The following is a 17,979-nucleotide window of genomic DNA, read 5'->3' as shown; positions in this document are numbered from 1 at the left end:
TACCTATTTATGGGTACCTTCAGAGGGCAACACTGGTAATTTTCTCGGCACCTCGCGTTACATGCGATATAATTCAATTCATATAAAAATGCAGATAGTATTTTAAGTAATCTAAAATACATTGCAGCAGAGCTGAAGCTGGACCGTTCAGACTGTAGAGCTGCATCTAGTGATGTCACTGGTGACGTTTGAGTAGGAAAGCATTGGAATTTGGAGCTCTAGTAGCGACATCTCAAGATAATGTGTTCAGCTACAATGATTTCTAAATGTTCTTAATAAAAAGGACCGCTTTATGAATGGCACATTGCTGCCAGACCTTTATGTAAGCAGATCAAGCTGGACGCAGTTTTTCGTAGCAGTAAGGTTCCTGCTGAAGTTGATTAAAACTGCGCAAAATGTTGACACTTGGTGTACTGCTCTTTTGCCGACATCACGAGCAGCAAGTACAGGGTGTCGGATAGAAATGATCTGTTCCGATGCATAGATTGCGGCTGTTCATGCATATCTTTAAAATTAACTTGCAGAGAGACTGCAGAACTCTCGATCATACCTTGCCAAAGTGCCCCGGAAAATGCACAATACGAATTTCGTTCAAGTCCATGTGCATAAGGAAATTTCCATCATTGCCGTATACGTTTTCATATTCATTGTTCTATATTGAGGAATCATGGTTCATTGGACTTGCAAGAAAATGTGGCAAATGATGTGTGTAATTTGATCTTAGTCTTTGCCTTGCTGCATTTTACTAATGTTGGTTTCTTTTCCACCCACTGTAGGACCTCGACAAAAAGGATGTGTTATCTGATGCTCATATGGACACTGCTAGTCGAGACAAGCCAGACGAAGCTGGAGACCCTAATCTGTAAGTTTCGCAATTTTAAATTTTGCAAATCTGGAAAAAAAAAACTTCGAAAAAAAAGAAAGTTATTGCTTAGTTGTTCATGTAACAGTCTTTGATTAAAGAATACTACTTGCACCAAAATTTAATGTTAGGCTTAATGTTAAGTGCTTGTATATACAGTAGAACCCCACTGTTACGTTCCTCACTGCTGCGTTTTCCCGGCTGCTACGTCGTTTTCATCCGGTCCCGGCATAGCTTCCATAGGATCCAATGTATAAGGAACCCTGCTGTTACGTAGTAGCTGTGAAAACGTTCCCGCATGATACGTGGCAACTTAGCACCCCGAACCCGCCTGGGCTAAAGTAGGCAACGCGCTCCAACCGCCATTTTGGCTTTTGACAAGTTTTGGCTGGGCTTGGCCGGGCTTGGCTATAGAACTGGCTGCAAGAAGCCGCACGCCAGTTCGAGAGGCCGCCACTAAGTGGCTATTTGTGAAAAATGCTCTCACTATCATCATCACTGTGATTACGGTCACTGCATGGTTTTTGTATGGGCCGACTCGCGGAGGAAGGAAACTCGGGGGAGAGGCCCTGACGTCACTCTGTGTGAAGCTAAAGTGAAACCGGAAGTTGGCGTTGCTCATGGCGTTGCTCCGCCTATCGTGCTAGGCATTTCTAGCGAAACCACGCTTTTCTACATTTCTAGCGAAACCACGCCGCGCCGCGCGCAACCGGGCTGCTCGGACACGGGCGCTCCGCATCAATACTAAACAATCGTTAGCACGTTAGCATGATTACGCCAAAGAGGGCAAAATTTCCCGCGGATATTCCTTCGTTCGTTGCCATTGCCGTGGCGCGGTGACGATGAGGAGCACGAGCCGCGTGATGCCGGGGAGTTGCCATATCCTAGCTTTGGAGAAACCGTCGCGGCTCTGGACCTCCTCTGCAGATACGTCGCATCTCACAGCGACGCTGACAGCAATGCGGCCTTCCAGGCTATTAAGAAACGTGTGGCGATTTCTAGGAAGCGAAAGAAACGGCAAGCCACCATTCTAGACTTTTTTAAGTCCTAAGCGCACTCTGTGGAAATAAATTGTCTATAGTTGAAGCTGCACTTTTTTCATTCATTTTCGGAGCTTTCCTCACTGTTGCGTTTTCCTGGCTGTTACGTGTTTTTCCCCCGGTCCGGTGAAAAACGAATGAACGGGGTTCCACTGTATCTTGCAAATCTGAAAAACACTTGATGGGAAAACATTTCTTGAAATCGTTGTTATCCATAAAATGGAAATTTCGGTACTGTAGTGTGTACAGATGTGGCTGGGGTCTATATATATTTCTTGCGCAGTGGTTGTCATTTACTAACTAGATGTTTGCTTGCTTTTTTATACAACTGTACCTGCAAAAGTAAAGACAGGGTAAGGATCTGCTGCTTTGTTTTACCCTGCAGGCATACCTGCCACTCATTTATGTGTGTACATAGACTAGTCAAATTTGGCTAAGCACAATCCTCAATAGAGAATATATATGATACATTCCTCAAAAGCTGCTACTTTATCATCTGCGATTTTTCTGAGAAATTAAATTTGACTCCTGATCAACTTTACAAAGCACCGTGCCTTCTTTCTTAGTCGTTGCTCTTTTGTATTTCAGAATTGAAGTGGATGCAGTGCCCATAAGTCCTGATGAGTCTCCGCGTTCAGCTCAAGGAGGTACGTAGCCAAAGCTGAATGCAGTGAAATGTGTTTACTACATGCAAAAATGACCTGAGGCCAGGGTTCTCCCATTGCTGCTGCCCATCGATCTGGTGTACCGCCCACTACTTTGAGGGGGTACTCAGAAATTAGAATGGTTGAGTTGGCTAAAATTTTTCTTTTTCTTTTTTTCTTTTGGTCCTGTATTCTTCTGCTTGTGCAACTTTACGGCTGCGACAGCATCTCCGCATTGTGTAAAAAGTCGAAGCATCTGAGGCTGCACCCTTCCACATTTGCGCAGAAGCGCCGGACTAGTGCGCATGTACCAGTCACCTTGGAGGATGTGGGCAAAGGATCGTCCTTGCCTTCCTCATTGTACCCGCTTTCACTTGTGCTCGGTACAATGTTGACAATGTAGTCTTCGCTTTCGGGCTCTCCCGCGGTCGTGACACCATCATCCACAGTCAAAAACTCGTCGACCGTTGCTCCGTCAACGGCTTCCGGAAATTCTGACAGCTCGCTCCAAACTCCAGCAACGCTGGCTATGGCTTTGTCGCACTCATAGGAATTTTCAGAGTTATCACTGGGCACGGGCACATTGGAAGCAGTTTCGGATTAACCACTTGTACACGGCCGCTTTGATGTCTTATATACGACCGTGCGTAGGCGTCGGGCGCCACGAGCACTGGTTCGTTTGTCTGCTTTAGCCCTGATCTCCCCCTTATTCTTTAAGATGGCACTGAGAGTGCTCCTCAGAATCTTGTATGCTGCGGCAACATCAGACTACTCACCGCATTCAACTCAATTTATGATTTTGAGCTTCGCAACGAAAGGCAAATTCTGTCTCTTCACTCAAGCCATCACGGCAACACTGCAGGAGAAGGCCCACAAGGCGCAAACACAATGAATGAGAAAAGCAGCTAGAAAACTCGTACTTGCACGAGGGCACGAGAGCCTCTGATTGGTTGTCTGAGCAAATGCTGAACTGCATGGGGGTTTTCGACGGCTTGCCCGATGTGGGGCGGTCACGGTAGGAAGAGCGGGTGGATGGAACCGCACTGCCGGGCTACACCACTTTTGGGATGTGTCGGCTGGTTTCCCTTCTGCTGCAAGGGAAGGCCAACTTCTGGGGGCACTTTTGCACCGCTTGATGTTTGATATATCAGGAGTTGCTGCTATTTTTGTTCAATGTAAGCATAATTTTTGCTATATATACTCATTGTAACTATACCATGTTCAGAAATTGTTTGATGTAGAAGGTAATGCGATGTAAACGGGTTCGATATAGTTGGGTTCGACTGTATGCACCAACTGCACTTAAATTTCTCTTTCGTCATCATAACCTGACTCCATAGGTCAGCATACTGACTCAAGAGCACACTGATTCATACTTGCTCTACACGCATTTTACGGGTGTGAGATAAAGGAGTGATTGAGTGACACAGGGTGTGGGCAGATGTGAGCATGAGCATGAACAAATACCAGTGTGTTTGAGTGGATGTGATTATGAATGGGAATGAGTTCTGGTGAGTGCGAGTGAATACAATATGAGCATGAGAAAAAAAAATGTTTCTTAATTACAGTTTTCTGATAGAAATTCGCTTGATATGATGGGCACTTTAATATTCAGGGCAAATGCAAGGTTTCGTGAGCCACAGCTTGTTATTAGCATCAAGGCATGCAGCACTGCTATGACTGCTCACTGCAGATGGCATGTTGACTATAGCAAAGCGCTTCATTAACATACCTTAAGTGCACCCCAACTGTTCACTATTTGGGCATTGTCACTCACCATCAAACTAGGGCTGTCGGGGTGGCCTAGCCATGTTCCCACCCCCTCCCACCCCCCTTGCAATAAATAAATAAATAAAGGTAATGCGCAAACAATTTTTTTTTCTCTATATTTGGAAATGGGATGGGGGAGGTCATTGAACCAATGACACAAGAACTTGCAGTTCCATGTAACAAATACCTCTAAACCAAAAAAACAGTTGCTAAAGTTTGCCATGAGTTGTACAAGCAGAAACAGCAGGAATTCCTCATGCGCATCAAAGGGTGTGGTAATAGAGGAAGTTATTTTTTTTCTTTTTTCTTTTTTTAGTCCAGGATGCCGTGGGCTTGAGCTATCAGCTCAAGCCCACGGCATCCTGGACTAGGGACGCCGCCCACCTCGGACGATTTTACCGTCGGCTCATTTCAACTAATAAAGTTTATTCCTCCTCCTCCTTTGTAGCCATCAAAATCAGAAGCACATTACCATCAAGGATGGTAATAAAGGATGGTTCGAGGATGATGTGTGCAGAGAATTGCAGCAGTTGCAACAAGCCTGGTGCAGAAGGCTGTTTTGTTGCTACTGCAATAGAATGAGTCTTGGCTACTTTTGGCGATTTTTCAAGTTATCCTGGTTTGCCCCTGTACTTCCTGAACTAAGCACTTATTTTATTGAATAAAATGGGTTGCCATTTCTTAGCAGAAGGTGCCACCACCCTGGAAGATGAGTTTGATCCAATCAGCGATGATGAACTGGAGGCCCTCATTGATGAATCTCAGGAGAAGGAACCTGCTCCTGAGCCCGAACGTGAGTGTTCAAATGATGTCTGTGCTGTGGTTTGTGCTCTAATTTACATATGTTGGGAGGAAGTATCAAAAAGAGCAAAGCATTTGTGCATATCATCAAATGTTTATTAGCAGAAAAGTGGCATGATGGAGTCACCCAATTACCACCAAAACCACTACAGTAGCGCTTTTGCTGAAGCAAGTGAAGAAGTGTATCTGATTTCTTATCATTTAATCATAAGAGAGTGCAGTAGAAATTCCTAAAACAGTTGAATTCCTCACGTATTCTTCATGAACACTGTTTTTACAATGTGAAACTTAAGTCTCTTGCTTTCACCTAAAGGAATTGCCTTCCACATGTCAGCTGTCTTTATTCGACAAACATAGTCATATTGACGCATTACACTCATCATGACGCATTGCACAGACGTCTAATGGTGGAAGATTGGTTTTCTCCTTTCATGGTGTAGTAATGCGTGAAATTGGGTTGGTTGGTGTTCATTCTTAGACATCCCATGTGTGTGTTAGCACTGTTATTGTCTTTGAGAATTGTGTTCAATATAAGCTGTTGCCTCCTGAACTGGGGTAGCAGCAGCAGAAGCTTAGTTTCCCTCCTTGTTTCCAAGACCTTCTGCGTTTGTTGCATGCAGCGGCCATCTCAGACGTGCTGGACATTGACTGGTCAATCTTGGTGAAGGAAACCAGCCAGCCCAAGGAGGGCACCGCAAGTGAGAAGCGTGGTTCTGCCCGCGAGCGCTATTCGGGAGCTCGTGTGCTAGCACGCATTGGCATCTCGAGAGACCTGGCCGGTGAAGAGCTTGCTCAGCAGGTGGTCGAGTTCTGCCAGAAGGAGCTGGTAAACGACAAGAAGGAACCAGATGAGCAAGGTGAGCCCTTCAGATCTGATTTAACACAAAGCATTATCTGCCTCTTACCAGGTACTTGGGGTCAGGCAGGTTCCTATGTCACGTAGTCTGGGGCCTCTTCAATAAAAATTATATCTCCGATGGTAAGATTTGAACGAAAGTGATGAAATTTGAAATATCACTATTTTTAAAACCTGACTTGGTGTTGCTTATCGTAATTGCAAGGGTTAGTGCTGGTCAAGTTGGACAAGAATTGAAAGTAACGAGGCCTGTGTGTATTCGGGAACCTTTGTTAAAAATTTGACTTGGGGTTGCTTAGTACCGAAACACATTGGCAGGGGTCATTGCTGGTCAAGTTGGATAAGGATTGTAGGTGATGAGGCCTGTGTCTATCTGGGAACCTTTGTTTTTGCTGTACATGGTCTTCCAAATTTTATTAGCTTTTTGTCCTAGTTTAGGGGAATGGTGTGGGGAGTAGAGCACACTTGTCCGTGGTTGGGCAGACAACTTTTTAAACCTGAGCTGCTTTTTTTTTTTCTTCCTATTTTTATAGTGGGTGGGGGCTCATTTCTTCACTCTGCATGGATGGCTTTTTGGCTGAGTAAACTGGGCCAATCCCGAAAACTGTTTATTAATCGGTGGTGATCTGGTGGACTGATAACGATACATACCAGTGCATATGTGTCCTCGCAAGGGTTTGAATGTGGTGCGTAGGACAGGCCGATTCTAGAGGCTATGCAATGTCACAGCACTCACGTGCCTCATAGCCCATTAGGGCTAACCAGTAGGTGTCCACAGGACCATATCTAAGCAGGCCTACCAGGAAGCTATTGCTTGACTTTGACAATCAGCCATCAATGGTTTGTGACCTATTTTTTGTTGTTGAGAAATTGGCTCTTCGAGGAGGTCAAGGTGGCACTCTTGGTAGCACACTGCTACTGTCCTGGTGGAACAAGATTTATAGAGGCCTATACAGCATTATATTTACTGTACGAAAAAGCATGACCATTCCCGGTATTCCTGTTCATGCCCTCTGCAGACGGAGAAGAAGGAGCAGGAGCAGGAAATGGAGCAGCACAGAAGGATGGAGATTTCCAGCTGGAGAACCTGACGGCAGGCTTTCACGCGGCTGCTGTGGCGGCACGGAGGCAACAGAACCTGGCACTGGAGTCATGCGGACGCTACTGCCGCGCCCTCTCAGCACGCCGGGATCTCATGTTGCGCCGGGCACTCTGCAAGGTGGGCTTGTCAGACTGTGCATGCCATCTACAGTAAAACCTCGGTGATACGAATCTCAAGGAGTCGCGTAAAATATTCATATCACACGAAAGCTGCATTACCAAAAAACAAATGAAATCAGCGTGTTAAAGAGCCACAAACTCATATTTGGAAATTTATTCACAATGGAAGAAGTCCCGGATGTCTTTCTGGGCTTTCTTCGCCAGGTTGACTAGCAGCTAATTCTGGAAGTTGTGTGCAAACTTCACAAAACCGCCTTCACAAGAGCGTTGGATATAGCATAGAGTGCAAGCCTCACAAGCGGCATGACATGGGAGAGACTGTCAGTTCCAGACCGTTTCCACTATGTACAGTGTGCGCAGTTGCCACTGTGTTATCGGCTGCCTTCTGCCAGCCTCCCCCCTGGGCTGCGAACATGGAAACGGTCCGGCTGCCAACCCACCTCGGCGTGCCTGGCGCAGCCTCCTCACCACTTTGCTGCTGGCGGTCGGGGCTGTTGTGGCTCGCTCCTTTGTTGGATCGTTTTCACTCTGTACTGTGTGTGCATGTACTGCTGTGTTATCAGCGGCCTTTTGCCAGCCTCTCCCCGCGCTACGAACATAGAAATGGTCTGTCTGCCGTCCCATCTCGGCGTGCTCGGCACAGCCTCCTCATCCCTTTGCTGCCGGCGGTCATGGCCGTCGCGGCTCTCTCAATCGTATTGCCCCAACCAGCGCAGGGGAGCGTTCGGGACATCCAAAATGTGGCTCATAGTATGCAGCATGCTTCAGCCGGGGAATTGTACGAATTTGTATCGCCCCAAAATTCATACCAGCCGTGATGTATCACCGAGGTTTCACTGTATGTCCTGAACATAGCATTCACGAACTGTTACCTGTGTTGTGTAGGGCGAACTGCCGATAACTGTTTCTAGTTTAGAGACTATAGAAAACGCATTACTTGAATGCCCTGCATATCACAACAACAGATTTTCTCTTGGAACGACAAAATGGACACAATTTGTCACGCTCCACTGACATTATGTGGAACCTTAGGTCCTATGCTCTGCCCTTCGAAACAGTGGGCTTCCTCATTTTGCAAAGCTCTGGCAGCCCGCTGACAGCCAGACGGCAGCCAACCAGTTCCAGTCCTGATAAGAAGTCATGTGGGTTGGAATCCCAAGACAACCCAAAGCTGCCCAATGTTTGTGAAATCAAACAGTGGTACAGCTGTCCACGGGATAAATGTAAGCATGCTACCAGGTAGGCAGCGACCAGTGACGTTGGCACATGCTCTGCAAAGTCGGCCTATTTACGCATTGCCAACTTGAAAATATGTGCTTGCATTTGGAGATACGATCAGTTTCGCAAGGTTTTGTGGAACTTGGCATAGGAAGTGCACTAGTGCTCGTCACTTTGCTCAGCGCAAGAAACGGCCTCCGATGTGTCCGATGCCAATGCCAAGACGCGAAATCACGCTTAAGTGATTATACCCCCGAAAACAATCATTCGAGGATGCCTGCTTGCAACAATCACATTGCCCATCGGCAACATTGATGAGTTGGCATTTTGTCATCATTTGACAAGACACAAAAAAGCAGGATATCGGGTACGCCTTATATGCATGAAATTTTGTGCCCCCTGCTTAGGCTTTGATTTCAGAAAGTTTGTTTCGGCTCATGGTGCTTCTCTTCTTCCCCTGTGCTGAAGGAGCCGGGGCTGCGGCTGGAACGTGAAAATGCTTGCCACCTGTGAACACTCAAACATTTCAAATGAAAAACAGTATTGTTTGATCATGAGAGCAGTAAGTTAATGAATATTAACGAACGTGTGAGCATTACTGAACCGGTGCATTCTTCTGACATAAACGGCCTAGCTAGAACACATCGGCTTTGAGCTGCCACCCAAGTAAACAGTGGAGAGAGGGAGCAAACACTGGCTAGCTGCGACACCTTCACCAACTACAGAAAAGAGAAAAATCACCGCATGCACGCGAGAGGTGTTAAAAGGGATACCAGTAGAGAAAATGAACCAAAAAGGTATTGCAATGTGTGGGGATGAGTGTCTGCAATTTGCATTGAACCTGATGCAGGTATAAGCATGCATGCATGCATGAGAGCATGGCGCACTGTTCATGACCAGGAAGAAGATTTCACGGGACAAATAGAAAAAAAAGCTTCAGGTGGTTTGCTGCCACTCGTAGTGCACCGCCTTGCAAGGCGGAACGGTGTGTTAGAAGCTTAGAAGATAATGCTAGAAGTAACGAAATCTAAAGGTGATCGTACCCAGTTGACTGAGTGAGGTAAAGGCCAAGCACCCTCTTTGCAATCCATCAAGTTTTTAGAGAGATTGTGGCGAGCGCGCATCGCCTCTATTTGTGGTCTGCCGTGGATAGCCAGAAGTGGAAAGTCAAAGATAGGCAGCGGTGCCCCTTTGATTCATTGTTCACTTACCATTCAGAAATTGGCCTTCTCGGAAAGTTTTACCTAATGTTCACTTTGTGATATAGAAGGACCTGAATTTTTAGCCATTCTCTCACAGGTAAATGTCGTTATCAGGGCTAGTCATACATTAGCAGTATATTTTTTACCTTTTTCCACTCTCCTCTGGAATCTTTTAATTCTGTTCCTCCTCCCTATGGAAAGTAGCATGTCAGTGGCCATTTGAATGCCATCAAAGTTCTCTGTCTTCCAATAAAGATCTTCTCTTCATCTGGGGCATGCACGAACAGCTATGAGATCCTATTACAGCAGGGGAGAGTAGTCATCTGTGCCTCAAAACAGTTTTCACGAAGTCATTCTGTGTGAAGACATTTTAGCATTTTGCCACTGATAAGCACTAGCTCCACTTTTCTGAAAAGATTAACTTAACTATACTTTGTTTATCTGTCAGTGCCGTATGAACATCGTCTGAAAAACCATTCGTAGAAGTGCTAGATGCTGCCACTATTGAAATGAAGTGATATACCTTTGGAGACAGGAAGAGATGCTTCGCAGTGTTTGCTGTGACGTGAATTGTTAGGCTGGAATAATGCAGATGGTCACATGACTTGCTTTGAATATATATAGAGAAAACATTCCTGGTGATTGCAGGGTTTGAACACAATGCAAGACCTCCAGTTTGGAATACCAGTGCCTTAAACAAAAGGCTACTCCATCAATGTACAGTCAAACCCACTTATAACAATATCGGTTTTAACTATATATTGGTTATAACAATGAGAAGGTGCTGCACCATCAACTTCTGTATGTTTTCTGTAGTGAAATAACCCACTTACTACAATGCCCCCATGCCGCATTATTGGTTATAAAGATGGAGTCTGGCTTCTGGGTGCCCGTATCAAAAGGTAATGGAATGCAAAATCTTTTAAAATATAAAGAGAAATTCGAGCTGCTGCATGCCGCTGCAAGCTGTTCTCCACATTACCAGGCTCACGCGCCTGTCTCCCGTCACCCTTCCTCCCCTCCGAACACAAATGGGTTGTGCCCTTAGCTCTATGCCGCCCCACCCTCCGAAACACGAATGGCCCACACCAACTTCGCTGGGCGCTGCTGTGAGATTGCTCGCAGGCCCTCATGCTGTGCAGTTCTGCCAATGGATTAAGTCGCTCATGCTCATTTTTGTTGGTTGCGTCAAAGTAGTTTCTGGCCACATGGTTTCTCAGCCTCGTTCGGCTCGCCACCAAAACGGAAGATGGCTGATCTGCCCACTGAGCATCGTGCCGATTAAAAGAAAGCGCATTGCTATAAATTTTGAAACTGAAGTGCTTCTAATCAATGAGGTGATTGTCGCAAATGTGCTTACATGACATAGCGACGGCGACTGTGACAGCGATGAAGGCTGCGATGACGCGGTAGGGCAGGTTGCCTCAACATTGATCTCACAGGAGGCCCTGTGGATGATTCAGACCCCCGGGGCTTCGTTCTCGTGAGGGACCTTCCGCTGCACTACATATAGCACCTGGATGCCTTGGAGAAGGATGTCGGCAAGCTTTGCCTAACGCAAGCAAAGCTGACAGTCAAGGCAGAAAGCTGGGCTAGTTGGTGTGTCATCATTAATCAAAAGACTAGCGCAAATTCTGTTGTCTTCTCTGTCTGTGTCCCTGTTATTTGATTAACAAAGCTGACAGACATGGGGTTTTCTCATGCAAACCAGTGAGATGTATCTGGCGAGATGCTTGTGGTGATCTTGCCCCAGCGTTTCTTCTGGATTTCTCAAAGCTTAGAGGCTGTCGTGGCAACCTTGTCGCATTCTTTGAAAGGCCCCTTTCGGGGCCACCAAAGCAGTGTTTGGCGGAGCTCGTATCTTACTTGCCGTCCGTAACGCCGCTTTGCAGTTATAGCAGCGCCATTCTTGACCGCCGACAGCCACGACTTGTTACATGCAATCGGAGCGCACGATTTGACACAATCGGCAACCGGATGGAGGAACGGTGTTGGGCAGGGGCACTGGGCTCCCCACCATTGTAGTTATTGCACAACAGTTCTGCCATTGCCCATTTTTATTTTTTTCATGCAACCCACTTAGAACAATTATGGGTTATAGCAGTAGAATTTTTGTGGCACTTGAATATTGTTATAAGCGAGTTCAACCGCTAGTATCTAGCAGAATAAACATCGTGTTTCTATATATATTAAAGTGGAAGCAATGACTGTTAATTCTAATGCTTGTTACAGCCGAGACTTCGTCTACATTAACATCAGTTTTAATTTTGATGCTCTTGAAAACCTCTCCAAAGACTAGCACAAAATATGAATAATAAGATCACCAAATTTTTAGTGTGGAGATTGGCACGGAGTTTTTACACGACCTTGTGTGTTTCTCCTTATACCTGTCGTCCTCATACTTGGCTTCACCTTTACGTTATTCACACAGTTGAGTTTCCTGCATGCATTTGATAACAGTAATGATGCACTTTATTCTTCCTCACAAGTGAAATTAAATGACTGGTCTTGGAAGGTGATTATGCCAAAAACTTACGTGTACAGTTTGACTAGTCTCAGCACAACATTTTGCATTAGTTTAATGTTTGACACCTGTATTTTGTCAGGGAGGGCAGTTCAATCCCCGTAGAGCTAACACCTTTCAAACTGCTATTTGAAAGCCGAGCAATGCGCTCTTGTGAAAGTGTTTACGGGTGATCTTATGGTGGTGAGACGAGCGGCAGTGAGACGAGACCACCAAAGATGCCTGGGCAGACTTCCAAAAAAGCTGGAAGCCGAAAGAGAACATCAGCACTATACAGCAAACAACATTAGGCATCAGCACCAAGCAACAAAGTCCACCCAAGCACCTCGAAAACTTCTCATTCTCGCGGTTCCAACACAGGCGGCAGACCTGTGCAATTTTTCTTTTATGAGGAATGCCATCATGCTTAGTGTTTATGCTAGATGGCCTCATCAAATTTTCTTCCGTGTCATTACATCACGGTAATGTTGAAATGACTTCAGTACGAAATTAAAATATCCAATGTTTCTCAACCTCCATACTTGCCAATTGTGATCCTTTTAGTGCAGCAAGCCTGTGGTAGATTTTATGCAAATATAACAATGTGTCTATACTCCCTTAAATATTCACAAGGCATATTTCTCAAAAACATGTGCACAACCTTATTGACATTAACATATTCTTTAAATGACTGCAGGTGTATGAGCCAAGTTCCACGGAGCCAGCTACGAATGTGGATTTGCAGTTGTACAGGCGCAGCCTGCAACTCTACCAATCTCGTACCCAGGTGCAGCTCGCATGTTAAACCTGCCCCTCCCCTTCTTCCCAGGCACTATTTCTGTATTTCCACTTCAGAGGTGTGAAATGACACCATGTACGCATTAGTCTCAATGACAGTTGTTGAACAATTTGGCCTTGTTCATTATGTTTTTTTTTATGCCTTCACAGTTCAAGCACAGCTGGATAGAGCTGTGTTGGAGAGGGTACATTCTGCAATCATTCTTAAGCTCCTTGGTGCTGCTTTTGTGTTCTTTACATTTCATATTTCACTTTTTTCTCTGTTTGCATTTCATCCCTCTCATCCTTGTTGCCCTGTCTGGAGAAGCATTAAAAATGTCAAAATCACCACTGATGTTTGCAGTGTTCATTTTTATATTTTGTCATCTGCAGCCATGATGACCATGTTGTGGTTAAGGTGGAATGCAAGAAGAGTTGTGTTGTTGGACTTCGGTTCATGTTAAGGAACCAAAGTAAAAATTATTGTGGAGCCCTACTACACTATGGCATCTGTGATGGCTCAAGTGTCCCTTTTGGACATTAAGTCCGGTTGATCTATTTTCAGTGAACCAATAAATCTTTGATCAACAACCTGCATTCAACAGCCCTAGCAGCTGTTGAGTGCAGGTAGCCAATATATTATTGATACATGCGTGCTTGTACGTACCATTACTGCATCCATTTGCTGATTTGTAACTTCGGAGTGTACTTGTAGCTGTTTAGTGAGTTTGGATATGGGCCACCAGTATCAGCATCATCATGTTGTGATAGTCGGTGGCATTGTTGATGTGGTCAAGCAGCAGTGATAGGATGCACGTGCTTGCATTGCTTTTACAATATGTACAACCTGCATTAGTTAGCTTTCCTGAAATGATATATTAATACCATAGCTGCCAACTCTTCCGAATTTTCCATAAAATGTACGAATCTCGAGCAGTCTTACGATTTTACGAATCTTGCTTGAAATTTTACGGGAAACATGTTACGGGAAACAAAAAGAAAGTGAAAATGTAGTAAAACTACACCCTGGTACCTTGCGCCGACACGAGAGGGCAATACGTATGCATGGTATCATCAGCAGCTGCAAAGTTGTAGTGACTTCTGTCGTCTGCTGGGGGAGTCACGAATCCATATCCAAAGCTCAATGGCACCTCTAAAAACCTGTTGTCATGCTGTTGCCTTTGTTCGCACGGGCGCGCGGGTTTGCACTTCAGTCAGCTTCAGTCACTGCAGTGTTGGCGTCGCCTTTTGTGAGACTAGCTGCCGCATCGGACGCAGTGCGACTCTGGCCTGTAGCGGCTTCGCAGTGCAGTGGCGGGCTCGATGCCCCGACAGTACTTCCAAGTGTTCCTGAAATCATAGCAGAATTTCCGTGCTTTGTGCCATCGAAGAAAGGGGAGAAGTTTGGATTCTGCACCATGTGTGCCTGTGATGTGAACATCTCACATGGCGGCAAGTCTGACATCAAGGTCCACATCGCTTCGACAAAGCATCAGGGATATGTGCGAGCCGCGGACAGCCAGCCAAGCCTAGCAAGTTTTGTACGCAGTGACAATGACCTAGGTGTGATTCGTGCAGAATGCCTCTTCACGGCATTTTTAGTTGAGCACAACATCCCGCTGAGTGTCAGCGATCATGCTGGACCGCTTTTCCGGAAGATGTTCCCCCAAGTGCAAAGAAGCAAAACGCTACGCCTGTGGACGAACAAAGACGACGTGCATTGTTCAGGAAATGGCCACCAACGTGGAGACTCCTTTGCTGGATGCCTTAAAACAGCAAGTATTTTCGATCGCTGTGGATGGCAGTAACAATAGGGATACGCAGCTTTACCCTATTGTTGCGACATATTTCATTAAAGAAACGAGTAGAGTCGAAAGCCACTTTCTTTGCCTCGGGACAATCCAAGGTGAAGCGACAGGTCACAAGATTGCAAATCTGGTTCTGGACGAGATGAAGTCTCGGAATTTGCCTGTTGGAAACCTGTTGGCTATGTGTTCGGACAATGCCAATGTCATTATCCGCAAAAAAAAAAGGAACAGTGTTTCTACTGTACTGAGAGAGGCTCAACCAGGTTTGTAGGGGTAAGTTGTCCATGCCATCTCATCAACTTGGCCACCCAAAGAGGAGCTTCATGTCTTCCTGTAAAGGTTGATAAGGCTTTGGTAGACAATTTTGTTTTTTACCTAGAGTAAAGCTCGAAACAAAAAGTTCGACTGAATGTTCCAAAATATGCATGATGCCGAGGTCGGAAAGATGTTGAAGCATTCGCCGACACGTTGGCTGTCGTTGGGAAAGTGTTTGAAGAGACTGCTTGACCAGTGGAAACCACTACTCAGCTTTTTTTTTTATCTGAAACAAAGCAGTGCAACAAGCAGAGCTTGTTTTTGGAGTCATACCGAATTCCGAAGACTTCTTTACAAACCCCCAAGAACCCTGCACTGACTCCCTAAAGTCTGCTACACATCTTCACAAGACTGCTGCAGGCCTCTGGAAAAACAGTACCGACGGCGATGAACTCTCACTAAAGAGGAAAGGAGCTCATTCTGGACCTTAAGCAAAAAAATGAAACTTCATACCAGGGATTCTGAGGAAGCCAACCACATGACCCGTGAGGAGCGCCTGTTCTATTTTTTGTCATCGGAGCTAAATAGGGCGTGCTGTCTTCTCCAAAATGTTATACCGCTTTTTGAGAAGGCAAACTGCCTTCGTCAGGCACAGGCTCCTCAGATTCATGTACTGAGGGGCATCTTGAATCGCCTTTTCGAGGATCTCCTGACTAGATTTGTGCGCCCAGGTGTTGTTAAGGCCTGTCATTCATTGCTGGAAGTTGACTATGGAGCTGTAGAGAACCAGAAAGGCGATGAAGACATAGCCATTGGCAGCACAATCTACTCTGTGGTTGAGACACTGAGCTGCAGTGAGAGAGCAGTTCTCTGCTGTAGGTCTGCACTTAACAGCAGTATGCAATTACATTTGCCACAAATTCCCATTAGAAGATGCCAATCAAGGTGGCTGAAGTTGCTCAAGTACAAGCTCTGGAAACTGCTTCATTCAACAGCGTACATTATTTTATTATGGCGTTCCCTGCTATCCTACCCTAGCAGAGTGGCAAATCAAAAGAAGAAGCAATCGACGCACTTGAAGTCAAGGTTGCCAACTTGCAAGCATATCGGGTTCCAGCCAACATATTGAATGAGCCAAGGTGTGACGTGCAGTGGTCACAATTGGAAAGCTTTCAAAGTGTCGAGGGATCGTTCGGGTTCCACAGAATTTCAGTGGTTATGCTGGGTATTCTCTCCATTCCCCACAGCAACACTGAATGTGTGAGAATATTCAGCACTGTGAACAAAACTCGAATGGAGCTTCGCTCATCTATGTGTGAGAAAACACTCGAAAGTCTGCTGATGGTCAAGGGGCAACAGAGTGGTACTTGCTTTGAGCAAACCTACACAGAGAAGTTTCTGAAGCAGGCAAAGTCAGCAACAGCAAAATCATTTCAAAAAATTCTGCCGCAGTGGCGTTTTCGCTCTTTACTCTCCAAGACATGGATTTCACTTGTGGTTGTGAAAACATGAGTAAGGTTGTCACGAAAGGTAAACCCCTTAAAAACAAAGAAAGTGCTGCCATGCACCCCCCCCGCGATAGTTTTACAAATTTCCAAATCTTCAGGTTGGCAGGTATGTAATAGATTAGTATTGCTGCGTGGACATTTTGTGTGAAGCAGTGTAGCACAATCTGCATGTGCACAGATAAAGCTGGCCATGGCTACAAGTGTAGAGGTTCATATTGACAATATTGGATACAGGTATCAAAGTTCATGCTGAGAATACTAAAGGAAATCAACAAATCCAAATCATAAATATAGGTCTACTACTCATGGAGTTAAACAAGTGCCAGATTTCCCCTAGTATTGGCACGAAACATCATGGCCACATGTGCTCAAATGACTTGAGCACATGTCTATGAGTGAGTGGCAAGGGCGTCATCACCTGTATGCTTACCAGCAACTGTGCATCCCTTTGCGTGGTGCTGGCCACGATTATGACAGTGACGAATGCAAAATACAGGTCTTGTCCAGTTTTCTTATGCAGCTGTTCAACTGCTGTCCTGTGAATATTATGCATGCGTGCAACTTCCCCAATAATGCCTGTCGCAATCACAAGGTGGTGCTGCAGGCATCACTGGCTGCATAATTGCATTCTTTGCAATGCACTGAATGAGTATCAATTCTGATTGGGTGTTAGTAGAGCTGCAGTGGTATTCATTTTTGTTTACTATAGCAGACTTTCGTTAATAGGACTCCGATTAATTAGATCCTGGCCGGTGCCACACATTTCTATGGGTGCAAACGTTCGTCATTTCGATCCTATAATTGGCTTTTGAAGGATAGTTTGAACTTGACCAGTCGCCATGCACGTGCCCGACTCCTATAGTGACCCCCCAATAGTCGCCCCCTTAGTGGCAGCGTCTGTCTCGGCGTAACTTAAGGGACAGTGAAAGCATTGCACACAGACGTCATCTGTCGAAAATGCCTACTTTGGGAGGTTTTCAAGCAATAACGGTAGCTAGCTCACAATCGCCGATAAAAGCGCGTACGCACGCACGCACACACACACACACGCAATCGATTCTAACGCGCATTTTTTTTCCTCCTAGGAGATTGTGTTGGAAATTGCCTGGACGGTGCAATCGGATACGATATCAAAACCGTTTTCGCAGAGTTAGATTGGTTTACCGCACAGCATGGATGTATTGCGGTGAAGCTAACTCAAGAAAACCGGCTGCCATTGTGCAGCACATATTAGACCCTTAACAATTTTTCTTGCTAAAAGATCGGGTGCTCGTTAGGTTTCTACTTTGTTTAGGAGCTTTTCGTGGAATTTCTAGGTTAGTTTTCTGCTATGTACTCGTAGGAAAGGGTGAGCGCATTTGATTCGGGGGCGTGTTAGACTCGGGCAAAAACTGCCCAATTAATCAGTGGTGTGTTATGTCGCTTTTTCTGCGCCTTGTTTAATTCGACCCGCTGGATAATTCGATAAATTTTGTCAGTACCGTCAGGGTCGAATTACTGGATGTCGACTCATT

The 17,979-nt window shown here is 45.5% G+C and overlaps 1 protein-coding gene across 4 annotated transcripts in view; it reads left to right on the top strand.

The window, feature by feature from the left end:
• Positions 1–13,245, top strand: part of LOC126541557 (uncharacterized) — a 95,776-nt gene extending 82,531 nt beyond the window's left edge. For 3 of the 4 annotated variants that reach the window (XM_055076751.2, XM_055076750.2, XM_055076749.2), the window contains 6 exons: positions 777–862; positions 2,491–2,549; positions 5,002–5,109; positions 5,738–5,974; positions 6,993–7,192; positions 12,815–13,245. In XM_055076751.2, coding sequence (XP_054932726.1) covers positions 777–862; positions 2,491–2,549; positions 5,002–5,109; positions 5,738–5,974; positions 6,993–7,192; positions 12,815–12,922 — 798 coding nt within the window. In that variant the 3' untranslated portion in view covers positions 12,923–13,245. The remainder of the gene's footprint in view (positions 1–776; positions 863–2,490; positions 2,550–5,001; positions 5,110–5,737; positions 5,975–6,992; positions 7,193–12,814) is intronic. The other variant, XM_050188361.3, reaches the window with a different exon arrangement.
• Positions 13,246–17,979: the final 4,734 nt, after the last annotated feature.

The sequence above is a fragment of the Dermacentor andersoni genome, chromosome 2, assembly GCF_023375885.2.
Source record: "Dermacentor andersoni chromosome 2, qqDerAnde1_hic_scaffold, whole genome shotgun sequence".
In the NCBI taxonomy this organism is placed as follows: domain Eukaryota; kingdom Metazoa; phylum Arthropoda; class Arachnida; order Ixodida; family Ixodidae; genus Dermacentor; species Dermacentor andersoni.
This window is presented reverse-complemented; position numbering and strand designations above follow the sequence as displayed.